Source organism: Sus scrofa, chromosome 2 (assembly GCF_054392235.1).
Source record: "Sus scrofa isolate SSC_HxYL_T2T_F1_AM1 chromosome 2, Sscrofa_HxYL_maternal_Yorkshire_Landrace_v2.0, whole genome shotgun sequence".
NCBI lineage: Eukaryota > Metazoa > Chordata > Mammalia > Artiodactyla > Suidae > Sus > Sus scrofa.
Genome location: NC_139384.1, coordinates 13,649,137 through 13,674,682, shown reverse-complemented (window position 1 = coordinate 13,674,682; position 25,546 = coordinate 13,649,137). Strand labels below are relative to the sequence as shown.

Sequence of the window (25,546 nt, the reverse complement as noted above, 5' to 3'; positions counted from 1 at the left end):
CCTAACTTCAGGTATTTCTGAGTGCTGCAATGAACAGTAATATTTGTTTTTCATGTAGTTCTTTATTTTCTGATCTGTTTTGCAACAACTATTTTTTTCCTTTGTTTCTTTTCAGGGCCACGCCTGAGGCATGTGGAAGTTGCCAGGCTAGGGGTCTAAACGGAGCTACAGCTGCCAGCCTACACCACAGCGACAGCAAGGCAGGATCCGAGCCAGGATCCAAGCAAGCACTGGTCCCTGGGCCGGGTGAGACCCAGATGCTTCCTCCTGGAGCTGACTGTCCAAGTGAGGAGGTGGTCATGAGAGGACACAGGTGCCAGGGTGACCAAGGCCCAGGAACTCAGCTGCTGGAGAGCCCAGTGAAAGGTTGTCAGAGATGAGCCCAGAGGACCAGGCACATTTCCCTGCAGAGATGGTGGCGGGTGAGGGTGGGGGGCCCAGTGCAGAGGAATCGGTGTGCTCCCGGATGCCAGATAAGAAACGTGGGTCCACAGGGATGAACTCTGTGTCCTCAGAGGTGGGAGGTGAAGAGGGTGGGGGAGAGGGTGGGATCCCCTGGCTCACAGCCTGGACTGCTGGGGTGGAATCTAGGTTCTGTCGTATGAACAACAGGGAGCCACTGAAAGCTTTTAAGCAAGATAATCATTAGAGGAGTTCCCACAGTGGAAACGAATCCAACTCATAACCACGAGGTTGCGGGTTCAATCCCTGGTCTTGTTCAGTGGGTTAAGGATCCAGCGTTGCCATGAGCTGTGGTATAGGTCGCAGACACAGCTCAGATCTGATATTGCTGTGGCTGTGGCCTAGGCTGGGAGCTGTAGCTCTGATTTGACCCCTAGCCTGGGAACCTCCATATGCTGTGGTACAGCCCTAAAAATCAAAAAAAAAAGATAACCATTAGTGCTCCAGCATCTGTCTTCAGACCCAGGCCTAGGCTCCTGGAACTTACCCCTCAGCAGCTCACAGAAGAGCTAGCTTCAGACCCTTGTGCATCTCTGAATCCTAGAACAGTGCCTGATGCATTGTCGTGGCTCAATAAACATTTCTTGAATGAACGAATCTGCCTGCCAGCCCCTCTCCCTCAGTCCTCTCCTGGCTCAGAGGAAACGAGACACCTGGTCCAACAGCCCCCCCATCTCTCACCTTCTCCCCTTAGGTACCAATTTCTTCTCCAGTCATGAGCCAATAAAGGAACAAAGTCCCCCCCCCACTGACTTCCACCATGTGCTAGACAGCAGAAATGACTTCCAAATGTCACAACTTCCCTCAGGGATGGACACGACGAACTGCTCTTTGCAGTTGAGGACGTGATTCAAAGCGGTTAGGGGTCTGTCCCCAGACCCACGCCGGACTTTCTGACACCATCCAGTGCTTCCAGCTGAGGGGGCAGAGGGTGGCGGTGGGGGTGGGGTAGAGAGGAAAAAGAGGAGACCCAGGGAGGGACTGTTGAGAGCCACATCCTGGGACCGGGGGGCTGGATCCTGGTCTGAGGGCTTGGCTCCTACCCTGTCCCCAGGTCCAGCTACCACACGCAGCAGGATGCTACAGCCACTCCTCCACCCCACCCGTCTGGGTCCCCAGGCTGAGACGAGACGGGGGAGGGGCACACAGGCAAGCACACAACAGCCCCAAACCTAGAGAGGCAGAGCAGCAGTTGCCTTAGGCAGAAAGGCTTTATTTTTCTAATAAAATCATTTAATATATAATTCAATGTATTATAAAATTATTCCCCAAAGGACATTTTTACATAAAGCCCAAGTAAATAATCATCCCCCTTCTTAAAGAGGAAAACATCGCCAAAACACTTCCTCAAGCAGGTCAGCTGGTTCCAAGGCCCCTCCTGTGGCCTCTTTGTCACTGTTTTCAAAACCTAGAACATGAGCTCCAGAAAGAAGCTACAACTCCAAACCCCTCTCCTTTGACAGATGGGAAAACCAATGCTCGGCGAGGAGACGGGTCGGCTCAAGGCCATCCAGCGCCTCTGGTGGAGCTGGGACCCTGGGGGCCCAGGGACCCCCACCGCACCCCACCGGCTCCTCTTCTTCCCCGGGCTCAGCTCCATGCTCTACCTGTGGGAGAGCTGGGTGCCTCTGCTGAAGGCCGGGTGGCAAAGCTGAGGCCATGAAGACCTCACTCTTTACTGGAGACTTAACTGGCAGCACAGGGCCCAGGCACGTACAGGCTTTGGGGACAAAGAGGCCTGGAGACGCAGGGGACACACCTCCTTCCCAGGACATCGGCGCGCCTCGGGCCAAGCATCTGCCAACACCTTGTGTTGTTATTCTGAAACCAAGAACTTCTGCTTGCCATGGCTTTTTTGTTTTTTGGATTTTTCCACAGCATGAGGAAGTTCCCTGGCCAGGGGCTGATGTGCGCCACAGCAGTGGCAATGCCGGATCCTTAACCTGCTGAGCCACCAGGGAACTCCCTGCCTTTGCTTCTTGTCGAGCTGGTAGAAAGCCTTGGCGGATAGTGAGAAAAATGGCTCCTGAATACAAGTAACCTGGGTGAGCGAAGTCTTCCTGGATACAGGCTCCTCAAGGCTGGAGGAAGACTACACATCCTTGGGGCTAAAAAGGGAGAGCTTCTGAACTAGGCGACCTCCTGGGGCCTGTCTTGCCGCCGGCACTCCCGGTATACCAGGAAGGGGTGGACGAACGTCAGAAGAGTGAGAAGCACCAGCATCACATTGACCTGGAGAGAGAGGACGAGGTGAGGCGAAGTCCACCCCAACCGAGGGACCAGAATTCTGCCTGGTTTATCCTCTGTCCACTTAGCCCGGACTGTGCCCTTTAGGATGGCCTTCTGGTTATCCTTCCTCCTGCCCCATAGAGCAGAGTGGGGAGAAATATTATGCCAATTTCACAGATGAAGAAAAAGAGGCCCAGAGAGCATTCAGTGATCTGCTCAGAACACAGGGGAAGTTGGTGGAGGCACCAGCTAGAACACATCTTTTTTTTTTTTTTTTTTTGGCTGTGCCTATAGCACATGGAAGTTCTCAGGCCGGGGAATGCAACCTGCTGCACAATGCTGGATCCCTTAACTACCAGGCCACCAGGAAACTCCTAGAACGCATGATTTAGGGTTATCTGATAACACAAACAAGTCATTCTCCTCAGGTTTTTAGTTCAGCTTCTGAATTCCTAAGACACGAAACCCAAATCTTGAAGCCTCAGTCTCTTCAATCTGCAAAAAACTGGAGACTAGAGTTCCCGTTGCGGCTCAGTGGAAACAAATCTGACTAGTATCCCTGAGGACACAGGTTCGATCCTTGACGTCACTCAGTGGGTTAAGGATCCGGCATTGCCATGAGCTGTGATGTAGATCACAGACCTGGCTTGGATCTGGCATTGCTGTGGCTGTGGTGTAGGCCAGCGGCTACAGCTCCGATTCGACCTCTAGCCTGGGAACCTCCATATGCCGCGAGTGTGGCCCTAAAGAGACCAAAAAAAAGGAGACTCATGCCCACCTCCCAGGGCTGGGCCAGTGAGCATCCCCTCGACCCCACCCCACCCCACCCCCTTGTGTGGGGATCTAGGACTGAGAGTACGGGGCTCCCACCATCTGGACCAACTGTGGAAACCAACACAGGTTGTAGCCCTAAGGCCAGGGCCAAGGCCGGCCCATGCTCACCGCAGGCAGGAAATCTTTGAAGTCTTAGGTTTTATTTGAAATGTGATAATTTTGCATTCTCCTCCAGAGTATGTCTACCTGTTTCCACACACATAACCTATTTTCTTCCCAAATCTCTGAATAACATGGCCCTCCGGGAAGCTGTGCCACATGAACCCTTTGGCATCAGGGACGCCCAGCACAAGGCAGGGGACTCCCACTGACCCCAGTTTGAGAAGAACAAGGATGTGCCCATGTGCAGAAGAAATGCTCCTGCAGGGACCACACCCAGGTTTGGGGGCGCCCCTCCTGGGGATGACAGTTACCCCAATCTGCACGACCCTGCTGGTCTAAGGCGAGGTCACCCCTCCCCACAATTACTCACGTAGAATGGGTCATTCTTGAGGGGCCCTTTGCTGAGGGTGAAGATGGGGAACTGGAGCAGAGACACGACAGCCGACAAGGCCATCACCAGCCCAAAAAGCTTCCCAAAGTGCTCGGAAGGGAACCTGGAGAGAGAAGCACATGAGGTCCCAGTGAGCTTTGGGGTCCCTCCATGCAGGGACCCGGCTTTGGTGGGCCTGGATCAGCGCCCCCCATTCCCCTGACTAAACCTTCCTTCACCCTCCCACACAGCCCTCCTTCCCCTCTGCTTAGGCTTTTAAACCACAGAGCACAGAGAGGGCACTGGGCTCCACCCTGGGAAAACAGCAAGGACCCAGACACAGGTGTGTCCCAGGAGGCTTTGAGGAAGACACACAAATAAATCGCTACATGCCAGATGATACATGCATGATCAGAGGAAGCAAGAACAGAGTGCCAAGGGCACAAAGAAAGAAAGAGGAGTTCCTGCTGTGGCACAGAGGGATCAGTGGCATCTCTGCAGCACCAGGACACAGGCTCGATCCCCAGGGGGCTCAGTGGGTTAAAAGATCTGGTGTTGCTTGTAGTATAGCATCGGATGCAACTGAAGCTTGGATCTGAACCCTAGCCCAGGAATTCCACATGCCACAGGGCGGCCAAAAAAGAAATAGTAAAAAAAAAAAAAAAAAAAAAAGAAAAGAAAGAAAGAAAGATGCTTTCTTTCTACTCTTTCCTGGGAGAGATGGAACAGAAATGGGCCTTGGAGGTTGAATAGGAGTTCACCAGTAGATAACAGAGGGGAGGAGACACGAAAGCTCAGGTATGTGAACACCCTGTCCCTCCCACCAGCCTCCACCTCCTCCACAGCTGCTCCCAGACCCTTCGCCTCCTCTGACCACCTCCAGCTCGTCCTCACCTCCTGCTCCTTTGCCCCCAGCACACCTCCGTTTGCCCCAAGGGTGCCTCCTGTCTGGTTACGCACACCAAGCCCACTTACGCGAGGGTGAGGAAGGCAGCATTGCCCCCGTAGAGGAAGGAGCGGCTGACCACCTGCAGGATGAAGGTGACGTACTGCAGGGGGAGGACGGGGACTGAGGCACAGAGGGCGAAGCCCAGGCACAGCAGGGACGTCAGAGCCAGCGAAGGCACCGCCGAGGACAAGGCCACCACCGAGGCGGAGGCCGGGGAACCTAGTCCAAAGAAAAGAGGAGAGGCTGCTGACAGGCCCGCAGGGAGGTCATCTGAAACCCCTTCTCCACATGTCCCAACTCCAGTCCATCCACAAATGCTGATGATGCACCTCCTGAATATCATTCAAATGTCCCCGGTCCTCGCCATCCCCATGGGCTCATCCTAACTGTAGGCCACCATCTGTCACTCAGAGGTTACCGTGGAGGCCCCTCAACCCTCAGCCAGACAACCCAGGTAAAGGGCTGCAAAGACCCACAGCAGCATCGGCAGAGGAACGTGGCATCAACTACGCTGCAGCCACATTAGCAGAGAACTGGGCAGGGGCCCAAGGCCTGAAAAGCCAGCTGTGCAAGCTCAGGCAGTTACACAGAAAGAAAACCGCAGGACGGGGTGTGCGGGACTGTCTTCTATCCAAGGAAGAGAAAACTGGAGCTACAGACAGAGCCTGTCTTTAAGGACAAAAGAAAAATACAAATAATTACCTAAGGAAAGAGGAGAAAAAAGGCGGACAGGACACAGAAGGAAACTAAACTTCTTTGACTGTATCTTGTTTCACGGTTTTGCCTTCGGAAAAACATCCGTGTTTGCTACGTAAACGTTTTCCAAATAAAATTAAAATAATAGGAGGAAAACAAGCAAAGCAATTCCCAGAAAAAAATCCAACAAGATGAAAACAATGAACAAAACTTTATATCACGTTGGTGACTCTTAAAATACAGGAATCTGACTGAGCTGGATTCTCAGGAGAATGGAAGGAAGGAAGCAGGGGGAGGGAAGGAGGGAGCAAGAGCAGTCATATTGTTAGTAAGAGTATTAATGTTGTTGAAACAGTAATTACACATAAAATATATTTTTAAAACACTACTTATAGGAGTTTCCGTTGTGGCACAGCGGAAATGAATCCAACTAGGAATCACAACGTTGCGAGTTTGATCCCTGGCCTAGCTCAGTGGGTTAAGGATCCGGCATTGCCATGAGCTGTGGTGTAGGTGGCAGAGGCAGCTCGGACCCTGTGTGGCTGTGGCTGTGGTGTAGGCCGGCAACTGTAGCTCCAATTAGACCCCCTAGCCTGGGAACCTCCATATGCTGCAAGTGCAGCCCTAAAAAGCAAAAAACAAAAATTAAAAAAAAACCCACTATATATATATATATATATATATATATATATATATATATATTCACACATGCACACATACATGTGTATATAGGATACAGTGTATGTATATATAACACATATATTAATATAGTGTATATATATATAATATTTTAGGAACCATGATTTTCAGAAGTGATGCAAAGGTGGAAATCAAGAAAGTAAAATTTGAATTAAAATTTCAGTATTTTAATATATTCTTTTATCCCCAAAGTTATGTACATCTTACCTCCATCTAAGGACTAAAAGCAATGACAACCTAGGAGTATTAGAAAGCCTGGCATCTTGCAGAGTTCCCATCGAGGCTCAGCAGAAACAAAGTGACTAGGATCCATGATGGATGCAGGTTCGATCCCTGGCCTCGCTCAGCGGGTTAAAGATCTGGTGTTGCCGTGAGCTGTGGTGTAGATCACAGATGCAGCTCGGGATCCTGTGTTGCTGTGGCTGTGGTACAGGCCAGAAGCTGTAGCTCCAATTCAGCCCCTAGCCTGGGATCCTCCATATGCTGCGCGTGCAGCCCTAAAAATCAAAAGAAAAGGAAAGAAAAGAAAAGAAAAACAAGAAAGCCTAGCATCTTGCAATCTTTAAATACCATTTCCCATTTAAAGGGACCCAGGACTCTTTGGAGAAATGGCTCATTTCAGGTCTGGGTCAGGAAATGTACCCAAGGAAATGGACCCGGACATGTTGTGCCAGAAAGGAAGACACTCTAAAATTCACGAGATTATTTGTAAAGGACACAGATACTGGATCGGGAAAGTTCCCAGTGTCCAAAGATGGGACAATCTGAGCATCGAGAAGAATCAGAAATGGATTGAAACTCATCAAATATATTTTTTTGGTTTGTTTTTAAGGGCCGCACCTGCAGCTTGTAGAAATTCCCACGTTGAATGGGAGCTGCAGCTGCCAGCCTACACCACAGCCATGGCAACATGCCAGATCTGAGCTGTGTCTACACCCTACATACACCACAGCTCAGGGCAACACTGAATACTTAACCCACGGAGCAGGGACAGGGATGGAACCTTCGTCTTCACGGACACTAGTTGGTTCCGTTATCACTGAGCCACAACGGGAACTCCTGAAACACATGAAATATATTTTAAAAGAGAAACTAAGGGAGGTCCTGCTGTGGCACAGTGGGTTAAGAATCTGGCTGCTCAGGTCGCTGCAGAGGTACAGTGGGTTAAGGATCCGGCATTGCTGCAGCTGTGGCATAGGTTGTAGCTGCAGCTCAGATTCAATCTCTGGCCCAAGAATTTCTAAATGCCATGGGTACGGCCATAAAATTTAAAAAAGAAAGGAAAGAAAGAAAAAATAAAAGAAACTATGAGTACCAGCTTACTTTTCTGAAATTCGTAAATAGAGACAAAACCATGCATTTATTTCAGAGTATCAAAATAGTTAATAAGGAAAGTGTTGCTTTCTAGAGGAAGTTTGGCTATTAAAAGCAGAAGGAAAGATAGAAAAATCACCCTTTTGCAACCCTAATAAAATAATGGGTCTGGGCATCAATCACCAATAGCTGCTAACATCACAGCTGATGGGAAACTATAATGGGTGGATCAGACTGACAATGTCTGAACCCATTGATCAATCTTAGCATCGTAAGAACAAGACAGCCGATACCAAGGGCCTGCTGATGAGAGCTCACAGGAAGCCCACGGTTCCACCTCTGAATTATCCCTGCCAAAAAATATTAAACCGAGTCTCCGCAAGCCTCCAATCTGCCTGTTTACAGGAAAGACCTAATGCAAGAAACATTTTTAAATGACATGAAAAGGATGCCAAGTCCAAAATGTGGGAATCTGACAGGACAAATAACTCAGTTCCTTCAATAAATAAACAACAAAAAGAAAAAAGGGGGGGAGGGGGGAGAGTCAGAGAATTAAAAATACAGAAAAGCCACATCCATACATTGCATGGACCCTGTACAGATCCTCACTTGAACAAACCAATTATAAAAGGACAGAGTGGAGACAATGAAGGAAATCTGAAAACGACTACACAGCGAGATGACACTAAGAAATTACTGGGGGTGGTTTTAGGTGTGGTAACACTATGAGGGGAATGTTTCTTTTTTTTGTCTTTTGTCTTTTTTTTTTTTTTTTTGAAATGAGACCATGTTTTTTTGTTTGTTTTTGTTTTTGTTTTTTTTTGTCTTTTTGCTATTTCTTGGGCATATGGAGGTTCCCAGGCTAGAGGTCAAATCGGAGCTGCAGCCACCGGCCTACGCCAGAGCCACAGCAACGCGGGATCTGAGCCGCGTCTGCGACCTACACCACAGCTCACGGCAACGCCGGATCATTAACCCACTGAGCAAGGGCAGGGACCGAACCCGCAACCTCATGGTTCCTAGTCGGATTCGTTAACCACTGCACCACGACGGGAACTCCTGTCTTTTGTCTTTTTGAGGACTGCACCCGTGGCATGTGGAGGTTCCCAGACTAAGGGTCTAATCAGAGCTGTAGCTGCCAGCCTACACCGCAGCCACAGCAACACCAGATCCGACCAGCGTCTGTGACCTACACCACTGCTCAGGGCAATGCCGGATCCTTAACCCACTGAGCGAGGCCAGGGATCGAACCCAGAACTTCATGGTTCCTAGTTGGATTGCTTCCGCTGCGCCACAACAGGAAATCCCATATTAGGGTGATGTTTCAATAAAAGAGGTCTTATTTGTTGGAGCTACAAACTGAAGTATTTACAGATGAAATGACTTGATGTCTGAGATTTATTTTAAAATATATCTAGCAGGAAATTAATATATGGCACAAACGAACCTATCTATAGAAAAGTAACAAACTCAGGGACATGGAGACTTGTGGTTTCCAAGGAAGGGAGGGAGTGGGATGGACTGGGAGTCAGGGGTTGGTAGATGCAAACTATTGCATTTGGAGTGGATAAGCGATGAGATCCTACCGTGTGGCACAGGAAACTATAGCTAATCATTTGTGATGGAACAGGATGGAAGATAATGTGAGAAAAAGAATGTACATATATGTGTAACTGGGTCGCTTTGCTGTACAGCAGAAATTGACAAAACATTGTAAATTAAGTATAAAAAAAAAAATTCCAGCAGGGGTAGAAGCAGCAGCTCAGGGAGATGGGGACTGGGAGAGATGAAATGACAGAGGTAAAGGAGAAATGTTACTTTTTTTTACCTCCCCACCGCTGAGCCCTGCAGGGTAAATAAAACACCTTGGCACCCCCATTCCTCCATTCGTGTCCAAGGATCATGTCCAAGTTCCTTGGCATGAATGACACTGCCTGCCCCTTCCCTTCTGTCTATCTCTCCAACCCCCTTCCTACCACTGCTCTGTGCCCTGGCCAGCCTGCACCACTTTCTGGGATTCCTCCAATTCCTCAGAATTTCACTCTCCCCTTCACCACCTGGACCCCACTTATATTCCTGGGCCACTCACCCAGAGCCCTCCTCTTCATCTTCCCACTTCTTACTCATCCTTTAGGTCTCGGCTTAGATGCCACTTCCTCCAGGAAGCCTTCCCATCCTCACCCAGAACAGGTTATGTGCCCCTCTTTGTGTTCCCATAGCTCCTTGCAGGTTTACTTCATGGACTGTAAAATTGACGACTTGTGTTTCCCATTCTCTAGACAGAGAACAGCTCGAGAACAAGGATATTTCTGTCTTATCCACTATTGAATCTGAAACAACGGTTGGCTCAACCTTGGCACTTAGTGACGAGTGGCTGACTGGCTGGCTGGCTGGCTGGCTGGATGGTGGATGGATGAATGGGTGATGGATGGATGGATGATGGCCAGGTGATGGATGACGAATTCATGAATGAACAAATGCAAGTAGACAGGGATTAAGAAGAAAAGAGACGATGGGCAGGGAAGTGTACAAAGATTGCTCCTCTCCTGGTCTCACCTTTCCTTCTTGCTTCCTCCTGGTACTTCTGTTTAAGCCGATCCATGAGAAGCCCATTCCAGGGGGCACACAGAACTCCAAAGAACTGAGTGATGGCAAAGGCATTTGTGTAGGTGCTGACTGCAGAGGGCGGAGAGGGGTTGAGTGGTAGGTACTTTCCAAGACAGACTTACAGGAAAGCACTGCCCCACCCTGCCCTTCCCCTGCCTGACCCTCCTCCCCACACCCCTGCTCAGATCTTCCTCCGGAGCACACAGCCCTCCTGGGCTTAGCACCTCACCACACGAGGCTCCAAGTCCCCAGAGAGGAGCTGCCTCCCAGCCTCACCACATACCAAGTGCCTGGTCCCCACGGGCCAAGATGGTCAGCAGGGAGTTGAAGGTGCCGATGAAGAGGTAGTGCCACAGCTGTATCACAGACAGCCACACAAGGTGCCAACCATAGCGCCGAGAGAAAACACAGCTCCAGAAAGAGCGGGGTTCCTGCGGCTGCCCCGGTCCTGAGATCTCTGATGTCAAGAGGGAGAGACGAGCAATTATAATTAAATTGGGGGGGAGGGGCAATGGGCTGGGCAAGAGTGGAGAGGTCTTAATGAGACAGCCTGAGGTCCAAGTCACCTGCTCTTCTCATCTCGCCAAACTCACCCGGCATGCCCTCCAACGGGCATGGCCCTGCCTCTAGTGCATCACCCTGGCCCTTTGCCCTTGAATGACCCCCCACCCCATGTTCTTTGCCTGCTGAAATCTGATCTGTCACAGCTCGGACTCAGTGCCACTTCTAGTACTAACAATTCTCCGACCTTTCTCAGCCAGGAGAAAGGACAAAGAAAGAAGAGAAAGGACAAAGCAGAGGAGAAAATGAGAGATGAAATGAGGGTTCATGGCAGAACTAATATATTTCAGCTGCTCTATATCCCCTCCCTTTCCTTCTTTCTTTTCTTTTTTCTTTTTTTTTTTTTTTTTGCTACACCCAAGGCATACAGAAAGTCCTGGGCCAGGGATTGAACCCAAGTCACAGCAGCGACAACACCAGGTCCTTAACCTGCTGAGCTACCAGGGAACTCCTCCCCTCCCTTACTTTAGGTACCAGGATCCTGAGGCTCTTTCCCTGCCCCGTCCTCATGGTCCAGATGGGACTGTGAATTAAGTATTCTATTCCATGGAGTTCCTGTGGTGGCTCAGTGGTAACAAACCCGACTAGTATCCATGAAGACACAGGTTCAATCCCTGGCCTCACTCAGTGGGTTAAGGATCTGGCGTTGCCATGAGCTGTCTTGTAGGTCACAGACCCAGCTCGGCTTTGGCGTTGCCGTGGCTGTGGCGTAGGACAACAGCTACAGCTCCAATTGGACCCCTAGCCTGGAAACTTCCATACACCACAGGTGTGGCCCTAAAAAGACACACACAAAAAAAGTATTCTGTTCCTCACCCCAGGCTGACCAATTTGATGGTTCTCCTGGAGACACAGACTGGCTGTGACTTTAGACCGGGCCGCCCCAGAGGTAGCCTGGTTCTACTCCTCCTGGATGGAGGCTGGCACGTTCATTTTTCTCTCAATTTTGTCAGCTTCCCAGAATCTTATTCTTTCTACCTTAGCCAGCAGTGGTTTGTGCTGTTTATAACCAAAGACCCAAAACAGACAGAGGAGAGAAAGGAGGCAGCGATGGAGATGGGACAATGAGAGGACAGATGCAGGGGACCTGCAGAAATGGGAACAAATAAACCAGACTTAGGGCCAAGGAGGGGGAGAGAGGAAAGACAAAATGATGGAAGACTGATGCTGGGGGAAAGGCGTGTAATGAGAAAGAAAAGGGGGACAAAGAGGAGACGCGAGGCAAACCCGTTGCCCCTCTTTGGACCCCTTATAAACTGAGGGGGTTGAGAAGATCCTCCAAGTTCCTTCTCTACCTGGCCTTTCCTGATTTTGAGTCCTGGGAAAGTTCTGGAGATGAGGGACCAGGTCAGCCACAGGTTCTGGAGGGGAAACAGACTAAGCAGCAGGGCTCACCTTCCTTTGGTGAAAGGGACGCCTTGGACTGGGGCTCCAGCTTTTGGGACTCAGTTGCTGTCTTCCCTTCCTCTCTGGGGCCATCTCTAGAGCAGAGGCTGTGGAAACAGAAGCCATGTCAGCCGAACCCAAGGGCCATGAGCTGGGCCTGGCATTCAGTCCTGGGGGAACCGTACATTTCACTGTAAGCAGCAGTCACCTTTGCACAACCCCAGCACCTGGTATCAGTACAGACCCCTTGAATCAAGAATATCTGGGTGTGGAGTTCCCGTTGTGGCTCAGGGGAAACGAATCCGACTAGTAACCACGAGGTTGTGGGTTCAATCCCTGGCCCCGCTCAGTGGGTTAGGATCCGGTGTTGCCGTGAGCTGTGGTGTAGGTCGCAGACGCAGCTTGGATCTGACATTGCTGTGGCTGTGGTGCAGGCCTGCAGCTGTAGCTCCAATCAGACCCCTAGCCTGGGAACCTCCATGTGCCGTGAGTTTGGTCCTGAAAAAAAAAAAAAAAGAATATCTGGGTGTGGGAAAGAGGCTCCCGTATTTATTTTTAAAAAGATTTCTGGAGTTCCCGTAGTGGCGCAGTGGTTAACGAATCCAACTAGGAACCATGAGGTTGAGGGTTATCAATCCCTGCCCTTACTCAGTGGGTTAACGATCCGGCGTTGCCATGAGCTGTGGTGTGGGTTGCAGACGCGGCTTGGATCCCGCGTTGCTGTGGCTCTGGCATAGACCAGCGGCTACAGCTCCGATTCGACCCCTAGCCTGGGAACCTCCATATGCCGCAGGATTGACCCAAGAAAATGGCAAAAAGACAAAAAAAAAAAAAAAGATTTCCAAGTAATCCTAGCAATTCTAATAGGCAGAACCACTGAAGTGTGGAAGAATATGGCAGGCCTGGGTTCAAATCCCAGCTCTGCCTCTTTCTGGCTGCGACAACATGGCTCAGACCCAACTCTTCTCCTTTTTTTTTTTTTTTTCTTTTTTTGTCTTTTTCTTTTTAGTTCCCAGGCTAGGGGTCAAATCAGGGTTGCAGCTGCTGGTATATACCACAGCCACAGCAACGTGGGATCCCAGCCACATCTGCGAGCTACACCACAGTTCGCAACACCTCCAGATACCTAACCCACTGAACAAGGCCAGGGATCGAACCCACATCCTCAGAGAGACAACACTGGGTCCTTAACCCACTGAGCCATACTGGGAACTCCTTTTGTGGCTGCACCAAAAGAATGCATTAGTTCCTGACCCAGGGATCAAACCTGCGCCACAGCAGTGACAACGCTGTATCCTTAACCCACTGAGCCATCAGGGAACTCCTGATCTAACTCTTCTGAGCCTCATTTTTCTCACTTGGAAAATGGAAATAAGGACATGTGTCTGAGGATTACTATGAAATGAAATCAGCACACAGGGCTGGCAAATTTTGAGTGAGTGGCAAACAAAGGCCCGACCTCTACTGCTTGTGATGACTAGCTGCAAAAATAGTCCCATTTCTTCACCTCCTCTGTGTTCTACCCTTTGCAACAGAACCCTGCGGCTCTATTTCCCCACCCTCTGAATCTGGGCTGGCCTCGTGAGCTGCTTCAGCCAAGATAATCCAGCAGAAGTGATGTTGTGCTGGAGTTCCCGCTGTGGCACAACAGGATTGGAGGCTTCTTGGGAGTGCTGGGACACAGGTTTGATCCATGGCCCGGCACAGTGGGTTAAGGATCCAGCATGGCCACAGCTGCAGTCTAGGTCGCAACTGCAGTTCAGATCTGATCCCCGGCCTGGGAACTCCATATGCCATGGGGCAGCCAAAAGAAAAAAAAGAGAAGTGATGTTGTGCCAATTCCAAGACTAAACCTGAAGAATCCTTGTGCATTTCTGCATTCTCTTAGAATCCTGGCATTACCAGGTGAAGCCGCCCGAACTAGCCTACTGGAGGATGAGAACCACGTGACCCAGATACCCCTGCCACTCCAGAGGACCAGACAAATCCCCTGTGAGTGAAGCCATCCTAGACCAGCCAGCCTCCACCTAGCCCACCAGATGACCAGAGGCACAAGAAGCCCAGTCAAGATCATCCAAGTAGGTCCCCAGTCAATAGAACGAGCCAGCTACCCACAGACCTGTAGGCTCAGAAAGCTCACAAGGAGATGAAGAGAAAGGAAGGATAAAGTCAGTGTAACAGCCACACTGATGGCAGCATTATTCACAATATCCAAAAGGTGGAAGCAGACCAAGTATCCAACCGTACATGAAGAGTCCAAGGAAATGTGGTACCTACATACAATGGAACATTATTCAGCCTAAAAAAAGAAAGAGATTCTGGTGTTCCTGTAAATAATAAATGCTTGATGTTTTAAGCCATGGAATTTTGGGGTGATTTGTTACACAGCAATTGCTAACTGATACACCCCTCGTCTGGTCCTCCTCTCCTGAGACAGGTTTTTCCAGCCCTACGAAAACCATGACTGTTCCATCCCCAGCTTCCTACTCCAGCTCAGATGAGGGGCTCTGGCCACACCATCACCGGTCCACAGGCCTTACCCATAGCTGTAGTTGGGGGGCAGTGGGTAGGGGATGTGACCCCGGGGCATCAGGAGGAAAGTACGCCCAACATGCCAGGCACTGCAGACCGAGATGAAGATGAAGGAGGACCTGAGGTCAACGCCCCATTCATAAAGGAGCTGCAGAGAAAGGAGAGAAGAGGTCAGTGTAACAGCCACGTTGGTGGCAGCATCATTCACAACATCCAAAAGGTAGAAGCATGGAGTGCCTGTCGTGGCGCAGTGGAAACGAATCCGACTAGGAACCATGAGGTTGAGAAATTGATCCCTGGCCTTGCTCAGTGGGTTAAGGATCCAGCATTGCCATGAGCTGTGGTGTAGGTCACAGACGCGGCTCAGATCCTGCATTGTAGTAGCTGTGGTGTAGGCCGGCCACTGTAGCTCTGATTGGACCCCTAGCCTGGAAGCCTCCATATGCCACAGGTGTGGCCCTAAAAAGCAAAATAAATAAGTAAATAAATAAAAATTAAAAATCGTTTCAATTCTCACTTAAAATGAAAAATAAAAAATGAAAAAAAATTGATCTCTATTAAAAAAAAAAAAACCAAAATTGGAAGCAGACCACGTATCCATCCATAGATGAATGGACCAAGGAAATGTGGTACCTACATACAATGGGACATCATTCAGCCTTAAAAAAGAAAGAAATTCTGGAGTTCCCATTGTGGCTCAGCAGGTTAAGAACTCAACTAGTATCCATGAGGATGCGGGTTCAATCCCTGGCCTCACTCAGTGGGTTAAGGATGCAGTGTTGCCGCAATCTTCGGCATAGGTCACTGATGTGGCTCAGATCTGGGTATTGCTGTGGCTGTGGTGTAGACCGGCATGTACAGCTCCAATCCAACCCCTAGGCTGGAAACTTCCATGTGTCACAGATGAAGCCATAAAAAGAGAAAAAAAGCCGTGAGCTGTGGTGTAGGTCGCAGACTCGGCTCGGATCCCGCGTTGCTGTGGCTGTGGTGTAGGCCGGTGGCTACAGCTCCAATTAGACCCCTAGCCTGGGAACCTCCATATGCCGCGAGAGCGGCCCAAGAAATAGCAAAAAGACAAAAAAAAAAAAAAAAAAAAAAAAGGAAAAATATTCTGGGAGTTCCTGTTATGGCTCAGAGGGTTAAGAACCCAATGTTATCTCTGTAAGGATCTGGGTTCCATCCCTGACCACGCTCAGTGGGTTAAGGATCAGGCGTTGCCATGGCTGTGGAGTAGGCCACACTGCAGCTCCTGTTTGACCCCTGGCCCAAGAACTTCCATATGCCATAGGGGCATCCTTAAAAAAAAAGAAAGAAAGAAAAAAAAAGAAATTCCGACACCTGCTCCAACATCAATGAACTTTGAGGACATTATACTAAATGAAACAACCTGGTCACAGAAAGACAAATGCTATATGATCCCACTTACATGAGGGACCTGCAGTAGCCGGATTCACAGAAATAGAAAGTAAAATGGGTGGGTGCCAGGGTCTGGAGGAGGCGGGGGGTGGGGGTGGAGGACTGGGGAGTTATCTTTTAATGGGCACAGAGCTTCAGCTTTACAGGTTTGAGAAAAGTTCTGGAGATGGATGTGATGATGGCTACAAAACGAAAGCTTAATGCCACTGAACATTCGCTGCAGGTGTGGCCCTAAAAAGATAAAATTAAAAAAAAAACAACAACAACTAAGAACTCCTACTCCTGCTCTGGTCCTCACTCTCCTCTCAACTCTGAGAGATAAACGAAGACCTTTCTGGGGGAGAGGGGAGAGCATGAAAAACAGCTCTTGCATCAAGGGTACAAAGGCTTGACTAAGTGCCCCAGGGTCTAACCACTGGGTGACTCTCCAAGCCAAGGTGCTTGTGGGACTAAGCTAGTCTCATATCTGGGTAGTGACTCCCAGAGAGCCTCTTCTCTTCCCCCAGGGCCACAGACTGTGCCAGCTGCCTCTGGCCCAGCACAAAGCCCGGAGGGAAGTCACAGGCTGGACATCTAGGGGCACCAAGGACCCATAATGTTCCACTCCTTTTGCTCAGTTATCCTTAGAGTGCTGGCTTTTGTTCTCCAGCTTGTTGCCGCATGATCACAGCATGGCTGCCACAACCCCAGTATCACACCCTCCCACCACAACATTCAAAGAGGAAGGGTGGGAAGAAGGATCAAGGAGGAAGGCTTTCCTTTTGCTCTGCTCTCACCTTCCATCAGGGAAAGGCAATGTCCCCTGAAGTCTTCCAGTATCTCATTAAGAAGGACTGCCCACGATGACCACCTCTACCCATCAAGCAGGATTCATCCCCTCGACTGAGCACATCACTGCCCAGATGAAACTGTTAGCAATGAGGGTGGAATGCCCATTGCGTGGGCCACTCTTAGCACTGGCAACAGCCCATCACCCCAATCCCCTTTAGGAGAGCTGGAGTGGACTCTGTGTCTGCCCCTATTGTCACCCCCGGCCACCTCCTACTCCCTTGTCCAAACCAGAAGCTCACGGGTGCATACTACCCCACTCCAAAGACTCCCAGCCTCTGCCCACCAGCCCCAAGCACATCATAGCTGTGTCTTCCCTTAGCCTCTGCCCCAAACTCCAAGGTCAATATAAAGGAGCTTAATCATTACAAGTTTAGCCTCTAGAACTGGACAGGCCTGGGTTAAGGTTAAAGTCATGTTTACTACAGGAGGATGGATGGAGAGAAATCACACAAAGTTCACAAGACAAGTGTCTGGCCTATACATATAAGTGTTCCATAAATGTTGGCTATTGCTATTTTTCACCTTAATGATAAGGAAGACAGCTGAGGAAGAGTCGAAGGCTCCGTTATAGAGGGTGATGATTGTGGAGCGGTGTCTGCCAAAGAGGTTCCCAACCTGGAGAACACACGACCAGATCATGTACTTATTCGTGAAATAAGCATCTCCCCATGTACCCAGGCCCTCATACCCAGACCCACCCTCCAACCCAGAAGCCACCACCCTGGCTTGGGCCAATCCCATTTGAAGCAACCAATGCTGAAAAGTGCTTCTCCTTCCCCTCACCCCCCACCCCCAGCCTCCTGCTCACACCTGCAGGTTGGTGATGAGAAACAGGATTCCTCCAACGGTGAGCATGGGCATGGCCAGGAAGAGCAGCATGGCTGAGTCTGGAACAATCAAAGTCAGAGGTGGGGTGGTACACGGTGCAGCCCAAACATGGAGCCCCAAACTCTGGCCCCCACCTGCTTCAATTCCCCCACAATCCTGGGCCCCTGTTCCTGGCAGCCTCCCATCATCCTTCAAGGATCTTAGGGTACTGGTCCCTCACAAGCCCCTGCGGAGTCACCCTCTTTCCCACCAAAGATGATCCTTGGTCTGGAGGTTGACAGAGAGAGGCAGGACTCCAGCCAAGCCACCACCCCCTTCCCTCACCAAACCACAAACAGTCCCTCCATTTATCTTTGACACCGTGGGGGACAGAGGGCTGGATTCAGCCCCCAAGCCCAGCCTATAACTCACTGCACTGAGCTGGATTCTGAATCTGTGACTCAGTCATCCCATCTGATAAATGGGAATAAGCATCCTACTCTTCCTGCTTCACTAGATGCTGTGAGATCTGAGTGAGAAAACGGCAGTGGACCATCGTTCGTTTCCTTTGTTCATTAGACATTGAGTATCTCCTTTGTGGCACTGGAAAAGCAGGATGAAAAAAGGATACTTCCTGCTCTAGAAAAGACTGACATGCAAAAATCATTCCAGGAGTTCCTGTTGTGGCTCAGCAGTAACAAACCCAATTGGTATCCATGAGGGACATGGGTTCGATCCATGGCTTCGCTCAGTGGGTTAAGGATCGGGTGTTGCTGTGAGCTGTAGCGTAGGTCACAGATGTGGCTCAGATCCCCTGTTGCTAGGGCTGTGTTGCTTGCAGGCCAGCAGCTGCAGCTCCAATTCAACCCGTTGCCTGAGAACTTCCATATGCCATGGGTGCGGCCCTAAAAGGACAGAAAAAGAAAAAAAAAAAAAAAAGCATTCCAAAGGGTCTGGAAAGTGTTGCGTAAGAGCTGAAAAACTAAAAACAACTCAAGTGTCAAGGGCTGGGGGAGCCCTTCATAACTTAGCCCTTTGCCAAAATATTTCTAAGTTGACTCACTTTTACCCAAAAGAAATCTATCATTTTTAAAGGGAACTTTATAGCACTAGCATAAATGAAAAGCAACTTCTGTTGCTTGTTGTGAATAAGAAGTAACTGTAAAAATAAATACGATGAACACAGTGTCATTAAATGGTATCTAGATGCAGTTACCGGTCAAATCCCCAAACCCACTCTTGCCACAGTGTTAAAATATCCCAGCCCCACATCAAGACTTTGGGGCACAAAATCAGAGAACTGAAATAGGAATAAAAAGGGAATAACTTCTCCACTAGGTGATTTGATGTTAATAAAGCCACGTGTATACTTCCAAATAATATTCTCCAAAGAAATTCTTGTTCTAGTAATTACTGTCCTGTACCTCGAGAAGCACAGTAAACTTTCACATTTTAGAGTCTCCACATTATTGCTATTATTTTTTTGCTTTTTAGGGCTACAACCCTGGCATATGGAGGTTCCCAGGCTAGGGGTCTGATTGGAGCTATAGCTGCTGGCCTCCGCCACAGCCACAGCAACACAGGATCCAAGCAGCGTCTGCGACCTACACCACAGCTCACGGCAATGCTGGATCCTCAACCCACTGAGCAAGACCAGGGATCGAACCCACAACTTCATGGTTCCTAGTTGGATTCGTTTCCATTGTGCCATGATGGGAACTCCAAGAGTCTCCACGCTCGTTACCATTCAATTTCTGTCTCTGTAAAAGGCACCTCCCTGCATGTACTAAAGGTTGGTTGAGATTCTTTTGACAATAGCACCACTGTGGTCTCAACACGTTTTCCAAAACCAAAAAGCCCTGTTTTATTTATGCGGGAAGGGAAAATTAGTGCTCCAATGATTCATGAATGTGAGTCAAACATTCCCAGCCATCACCTCCACATTCAGCCGCTTGAAAATCTTGCTTAGCCTATTAAGTAAAAAGAAGCTGGTTTGATGAGGACGGTGGTTTGCAAGCACTGGCTCAAGGCACCAGGCTATCTCACAAGTTCTGCTTGAACAAAGACCCTCAGTCAGCCTCTGTTCACTGAGCACAAATGGAGATAACCAGCTTTAGCACAAAGAAGACACACAGGAAAATTAGGTACTTTTACTTCCTAACTGCCAAACTGAGTCGTGATCTGATTCCAGGGAGGGATAATGGAAGGCATCTCTTGGCCTTTATAACCAAGAGGCTAGCAAAGGGCACAGCCAGGGGCCCTGGACCACTTGCCACTAACTTGCTCCATGAACCTGGGCAAGTCTTTGCAAGGGGGTCTCTCTCTGACCTAAGTTTTGACCCCTACCTAATGGAGGAGGTAGGGAATAAACCAAACTAGAACTCCCAGATTTGGGAATTTTATACACTCATAGACCAGTAAAGTTTGAAAAGGAAAAAAAAAAATGGTGACTACATGAGTTCTCGCTGTGGCATAAAAGGATTGGCAGCATCTCTGGAGCACTGGGATACAAGGTGATCTCCCTGCCTGGCATCGCAAGTTAAGGATCCTTAAGGACCGGGTGCTGCCGCAGTGGCAGCAAGAGTCTCAACTGCAGCTCGGATCTGATCCCTGGCTGGGAACTCCAAATGTCACAGGACGGCCAAAAATAAAAAAAAAAACATGACTACAACATGCTATCAATTTTTATATTGCTAAGTCGGGATATTTTCAAAAACTATCATTCATTTCATGTTAAAGAAAGAGGACAGTTGAGGAGTTCCCGTCGTGGCGCAGTGGTTAACGAATCTGACTAGGAACCATGAGGTTGTGGGTTCGATCCCTGCCCTTGCTCAGTGGGTTAAGGATCTGGCGTTGCTGTGAGCTGTGGTGTAGGTTGCAGACTCGGCTTGGATCCCGTGTTGCTGTGGCTCTGGCGTAGGCCAGCGGCTACAGCTCCGATTAGACCCCTAGCCCGGGAACCTCCACATGCCTCGGGACGCGGCCCTAGAAAAGGAAAAAAGTCAAAAAAAATTTTTAAAAATGACAGTTTAATACATACGAGAGGAAGGACATAATTCTTTTGAATAAATTCTCTCTGAAGCAGTGTCACCAATGTCCTTACTCCTTGTATTTTTCACTAGACTAAACTTTTTATAGACCAGCAATAATAACTCTCTCAAGGATGCTTTCCAGCTCTCAAAGTCTGGGGCTCTCTGAATTGCTGCAAGGGTCAAGGTGTTCTGCCCATCACTTTCTGCACCTGTCCCACCCACCAGGTGCCCCCGAGCCCGGCCCCTCCCAAGAGCACTCACCTGCAGAGGTGAAGGCTATGATGAGTGTGGCACTGGTGTAGAGAAATCTGAAACACAAAACGGGAGATGGAGAATGTTGCTAAGAAGAGAGAAACCTGGAGGGGCAGGGATCGTGGAGCCAATGCCCTTCCACCTAAGAGTTCCAACAGGTTAAGAAGAAAGCAGTTAGTACCTGGTCTACAAATTATAACCCTGAGTTCTAACTCCTCATTGCTGTGTGACCTCGGGCAAGGTACTGCCCTTCTCTGAGCCTCAGCAGCCTTTTCTATAAAAAGAGATGATTGGACTGATTTCAACCCCAACCTTAAAGTTCTAGGATGCTATGATTTCAGGACCACGATGCCAAAGTTATAGGGACCTCTTAGAAGTTTGGGGGTCTTGTGAGGCAAACTTCTCTTAGAAGATTGGGGGTGCTGGAGTTCCCAGTGTGACTCAGCAGTAACGAACCCGACTCGTATCCACGAGGCTGTGGGTTCGATCCCTGGCATTGCTCAGTGGGTTAAGGATCTGGCATTGCCATGAGCTATGGTACAGGTCGCAGATGCAGCTCGGATCCCAAGTTGCTGTGACTGTGGTGTAGCCGGCAGCTGCAGAAGTTTGGGGGTCTTATAAGGCATGGGGTAATAAAAGCAATGCTTAAGTATGATTTTCTCATTTATAATAAGAAATATATACTTAGTCCTTGTCCCCAGTCCCGCACACAGGGCTCCTAAAAACCTTGCCAATTTCTATGCCATAAGAGCACCAGGAGCATCTTTTCTTCTAATGTGGTGACTCTGGATGGGTCCCAGATGGGGGCTGCTCACCAGCAACACTGGTCATAATTAGACACTTGGAATTTTCAGCCCACTCCCACCCCACTTCTCTGGAGAGGGGAGAGGAACTGGAAATGGAGTTAATAATTGATCATGCCTACATAAGGAAGCCTCTATAAAATCCCAATAGTGTGGAGATTGGAGAGCTTCCAGCTTGATAAACACAGCCATGGACCAGGAGGGTGCTGCACCCTAACTGCACAATCGAAGCTCCTGAGCTTAGGACCCTTCCTGACCTGGCCCTATGTGGCTCTTCATTTGTATCCTTTATCATAGCCTTTTTTTTTTTTTTCTTTTTTTTTTTGCTGCGCCCACAGCATGCACAAGTTCCCGAGCCACGGGTCCAACCCACACACCACCTCAGTGACCTGAGCTGACGCAGTTACACTGCCAGATCCTTAGCCTGCTGCACCACAAGGGAATGCTCAGACTGAGTTTTTATGCACTAAAGGCTGGAGAAGAGGGAGGGGACACAGCGAAGAAGAGGAGGAGACAGGAAACCAAAATCCAAGAGAGACAGAGACAGTCATCATGCACCCAAAGGCTTACAGAGCAAAGGACATGCTTTCCTGCCAGGCCACTTCCTGGGCCAGCCACCTTCCAAATCCCCTGACAACTAACTTCCCGCATGCCATCCCACAGCGCCTGCTCTGAGTCCTATCAGTCCCTAGCAGGCCACCGCTTGATGCCCAGCCTGGCCAGCTGCAGTGGCACCCTGTGTGAGCCAGCAAGTCCTACACCCCCATGGCCTCCCTGCCATCCGAGGGAACCTGAAATCCCACCACTGGAGACACCCAGGACCCTAAGAATCTCGGCAGTGATGGGGGGAGGGTGGGAAGGGGGGGTGACAAGGGTAACGATGAAGCCTGAGTCATTTGGGTATCACCTGACAAGGTCAAGGGTCTCCAGGGGAAGGAAGAAAGTGGCAACTCTAGGCTTTGCTCATTTCATAATCCTGGCCCCATCCAGCCCTCCCAGGAAGTAGGCCTGGGCTCAGTGCAACACAGCATACACAGAACAGAGGAAGGAGGCGAGGAAAGGGGAAGTAGGCATGTGGGAAGAGGGCAGGTCAAGACAGAGTCTACACATGGGGCAGCTTAAAACAAAGCTGCCCAGCTGCCTGGCCTGGGTCTCCCTCCCAACAAAGCCGTGAGACTTCCTCTTGGCCAGCCCTGCTCAGATCCCCTTGGGACCTACATGGCTAGGAGGCGGGTCACGGTGGTCTTGAAACGGTCAAAGATGAAGCCGGTGGGGAACGTCATGAAGTTGTTCATGAAAGAGGCCACAGTGAAGATGAGTGAGAACTGTTCGTCCTGGGCGCTGCAGTCTGGAAGAGAGAAGCGCAGGTCTCAAGAGCCCAGGGATCCCCCCTCCATCCCCCGCCCTCCTGCCAGGTTAGGGTTAGGGTTAGGGTTAGGGTTAGGGTCTGGAAGAGAGAAGTGCAGGTCTCAAGAGCCCGGGATGGGCAGGCTGATCCCCCTCCATCCCCCACCCTCCTGCCAGGTCTAGGGCCGCCTCTTCTTCCTTGGACAGCTTGCCAGGTGGAAAGTTCTCCCTTAGGTGAGGTGACACGTGACTGCCCCCCATTACCTCTGGTCGGGGGGGCTGGTACTTCCCTCCCCAGGCCCCTCCAAGGCCACGGTGGAGGGTGGGAGAGGCTTTCCCCTCACCATAGAAAGGCTGGCAGGGAGGGCAGAGGGGGGAAGTTCTTCCTACCCCTTCTCACTCCCCGACCTGGGAACCAGACTCAACTTCCCAGAGACGTCCTTGCTCCCTTACCAGCTGGCCCTGTGGCGTTGCCCATGAGCGTGGCATTCGGTTCACACAGGCTCTCAAAGTAACGTTCTGTTTTGAAGATGAACACCAGGGATGCCCAGCCGAAGAGGACACCCGCAAAGCCGATGCATTCCAGCAGCCCCGTCAGCAGAGTGGCTATCCGAAGGGGCAGGCTCGCTCCCTGCATGGTTCCAGGTGGAGCTGATCCTCAAATCCCAAGGGCGGTCTCCTGGGCTGACCACAGGCGCTGCGAAGCCTGGCGTTCCAGCACTTGGAAAATCCCTTTGGCAGGCCCTCTGTTCAGGAAGCTCTCTGGCTGTTCTGGCTGTTCCAGGCTTGGGCAAAACCCATCAATGGGCGATTCTCTGGATCCTATAAAATAAGGCAGAGGCTGCTGGGTACAGGAGGCTTGAGGGAAAGGCAGAGGTGTACAAAGCGTTCTCTGTACGATAAAGAGGCCAGCGGTTAGAAACAGCCAGAAACAGCTGCAAAGGCCTCTCTATCCCACAACTGGCAACAGGTGGGAAAGCAGAGACAGAGCCCCAATTCAGGAGACATCCGCTAAAATAATAGCAGCAATTCTGAACCAGGAACAGGGGATGGGAGACTTGACACATGTCCTCACAATATCCTGGCAAAGTGGGTGTTTTCTTATGTTCAGTTGACCGACAAAAGGCTCAACTTCCCCAGGTCACATGGGCCAGTCAGTCACGTTGCAGGCCAGTCTAATGCTAAAAACATCCCTACCTCAACACGATCCTGCCTGACCCTCGGCTGGCACTCCCCCAGTCTCCCATTTCCCCGCCGCCCCCCTCACACCACCATCTGCCGGGAAAGCGCCCAGAAGCCGCTCACCCCCACCCCGCTCTCCCTCCGGCACGTGCTCTGAGGTCCTGGGGCAGAAGCTCCCCCCACCCCGTTCCGTCCCCCCCCCACCCTCCACCCCCGGTCGCCTGTCCTCAGGGCTTCATCACTCCCCGGCCCCGGGACCTCGCCGCCTCCAGCCCTGCGCCGCAAGCTACTCGCCTGCCTGGCTCCGAGCTCTCCGGGACGCGGGTTTCTGCGCCTTTGAAGATTTGGATTCGCGCCTCCCGCCGCCCCTCCCAGTCCCTCCACGCCCCCAGCAGTCCCGGAAGGGCCGGGGTGAGCGGGGCGGCGCCTGGCAGGTCCTCCACCTCCCGCTCGCCATCATTTCCTTCTTCTCCGAGCCTCACAGCCCTACGCTCTTTTTGACCACGCCCTGGAATGCCCCCTCCTTCCACTCGGGTGGACCTCGCCGGCGTGCACCTCCTGATCCCCTTTCCGCTTCTCTTCTTCTCTGCGCCTTTTCCCTCCCCTGACCGAGATCGTTTCAATCCCGTTGCTCACACTGGCAACGGGAAAGGTCACGCACTCACAGCACACACGGACGGCTTACCTGCGGACACGGGGACACACACGCGGACGCCGTATTCCTTGTGCTCTGCGTTGACCACGTGGGTGGGCACAGAACACGTTTTCCCCTATTTGTGCAGACAGAAGACGTTGCCTGGCATTTCAGGAAACAAAGAATGTTGCCAGCCACTTCTGTACCTGCAGCCTACCAGACAGTGTGCCCCGAGGGAAATTCAGGATGGAGAAAAACAGGAAACGCCCCCGCCCTGGATAGTTAAGATGCCTATCTAGGAATAACTTCAAAGACCTCAGATTCTTGCCTTTTCTCATACTTAGAAAACTACAGTCATGAACTTGTCTGCTTTTGCGATTAGCAGGAATCTTTTCCTGCTCGACTGCATGGATTTTTATTTTTATTTTTTTCCAGCAAAAACTCCTAGATATCCTGGCTCCTCCCTTTACCTCTTGGGAGTATTCCCCAGAATATCTAAGA

General features: G+C 50.3%; 1 protein-coding gene across 3 annotated transcripts; it reads right to left on the bottom strand.

Annotated features, from left to right (window-relative positions):
* Positions 1–1,654: 1,654 nt before the first annotated feature.
* Positions 1,655–25,293, bottom strand: SLC43A3 (solute carrier family 43 member 3). 3 transcript variants are annotated; one of them, XR_014836592.1, is made up of 13 exons: positions 24,706–24,741; positions 23,683–24,051; positions 23,101–23,230; positions 21,089–21,135; positions 17,799–17,875; positions 17,511–17,603; positions 14,750–14,889; positions 12,219–12,316; positions 10,546–10,719; positions 8,885–10,331; positions 4,973–6,111; positions 3,998–4,121; positions 1,655–2,694 (listed from the first exon to the last, which is right to left on the bottom strand). XR_014836592.1 is itself a non-coding variant. In XM_021083039.2 (13 exons), exons 2-13 carry the CDS (start codon positions 23,864–23,866, stop codon positions 2,593–2,595), a joined length of 1,482 nt encoding a protein of 493 aa, XP_020938698.2. In that variant the 5' UTR covers positions 23,867–24,051; positions 25,097–25,293; the 3' UTR covers positions 1,655–2,592. The 3 variants fall into 3 exon arrangements, 2 of the variants coding, with proteins under 2 accessions (XP_020938698.2, XP_020938697.2); XM_021083039.2 differs by lacking the exon at positions 24,706–24,741 and adding an exon at positions 25,097–25,293 and having other exon boundaries at positions 4,973–5,165; positions 10,212–10,331; XM_021083038.2 differs by having other exon boundaries at positions 4,973–5,165; positions 10,212–10,331.
* Positions 25,294–25,546: the final 253 nt, after the last annotated feature.

Excerpts from the sequence above, each read along its gene's own strand:
- SLC43A3 (XM_021083039.2), bottom strand. The coding sequence starts at position 23,866 with ATGCAGGGAGCGAGCCTGCCCCTTCGGATAGCCACTCTGCTGACGGGG. Across the intron at positions 17,876-21,088 it reads CATAGCCTTCACCTCTGCAG|ACTCAGCCATGCTGCTCTTC; the intron begins GTGAGTGCTCTT and ends TGATTGTTCCAG. Across the intron at positions 12,317-14,749 it reads CCCCCCAACTACAGCTATGG|CCTCTGCTCTAGAGATGGCC; the intron begins GTAAGGCCTGTG and ends CTGTTTCCACAG.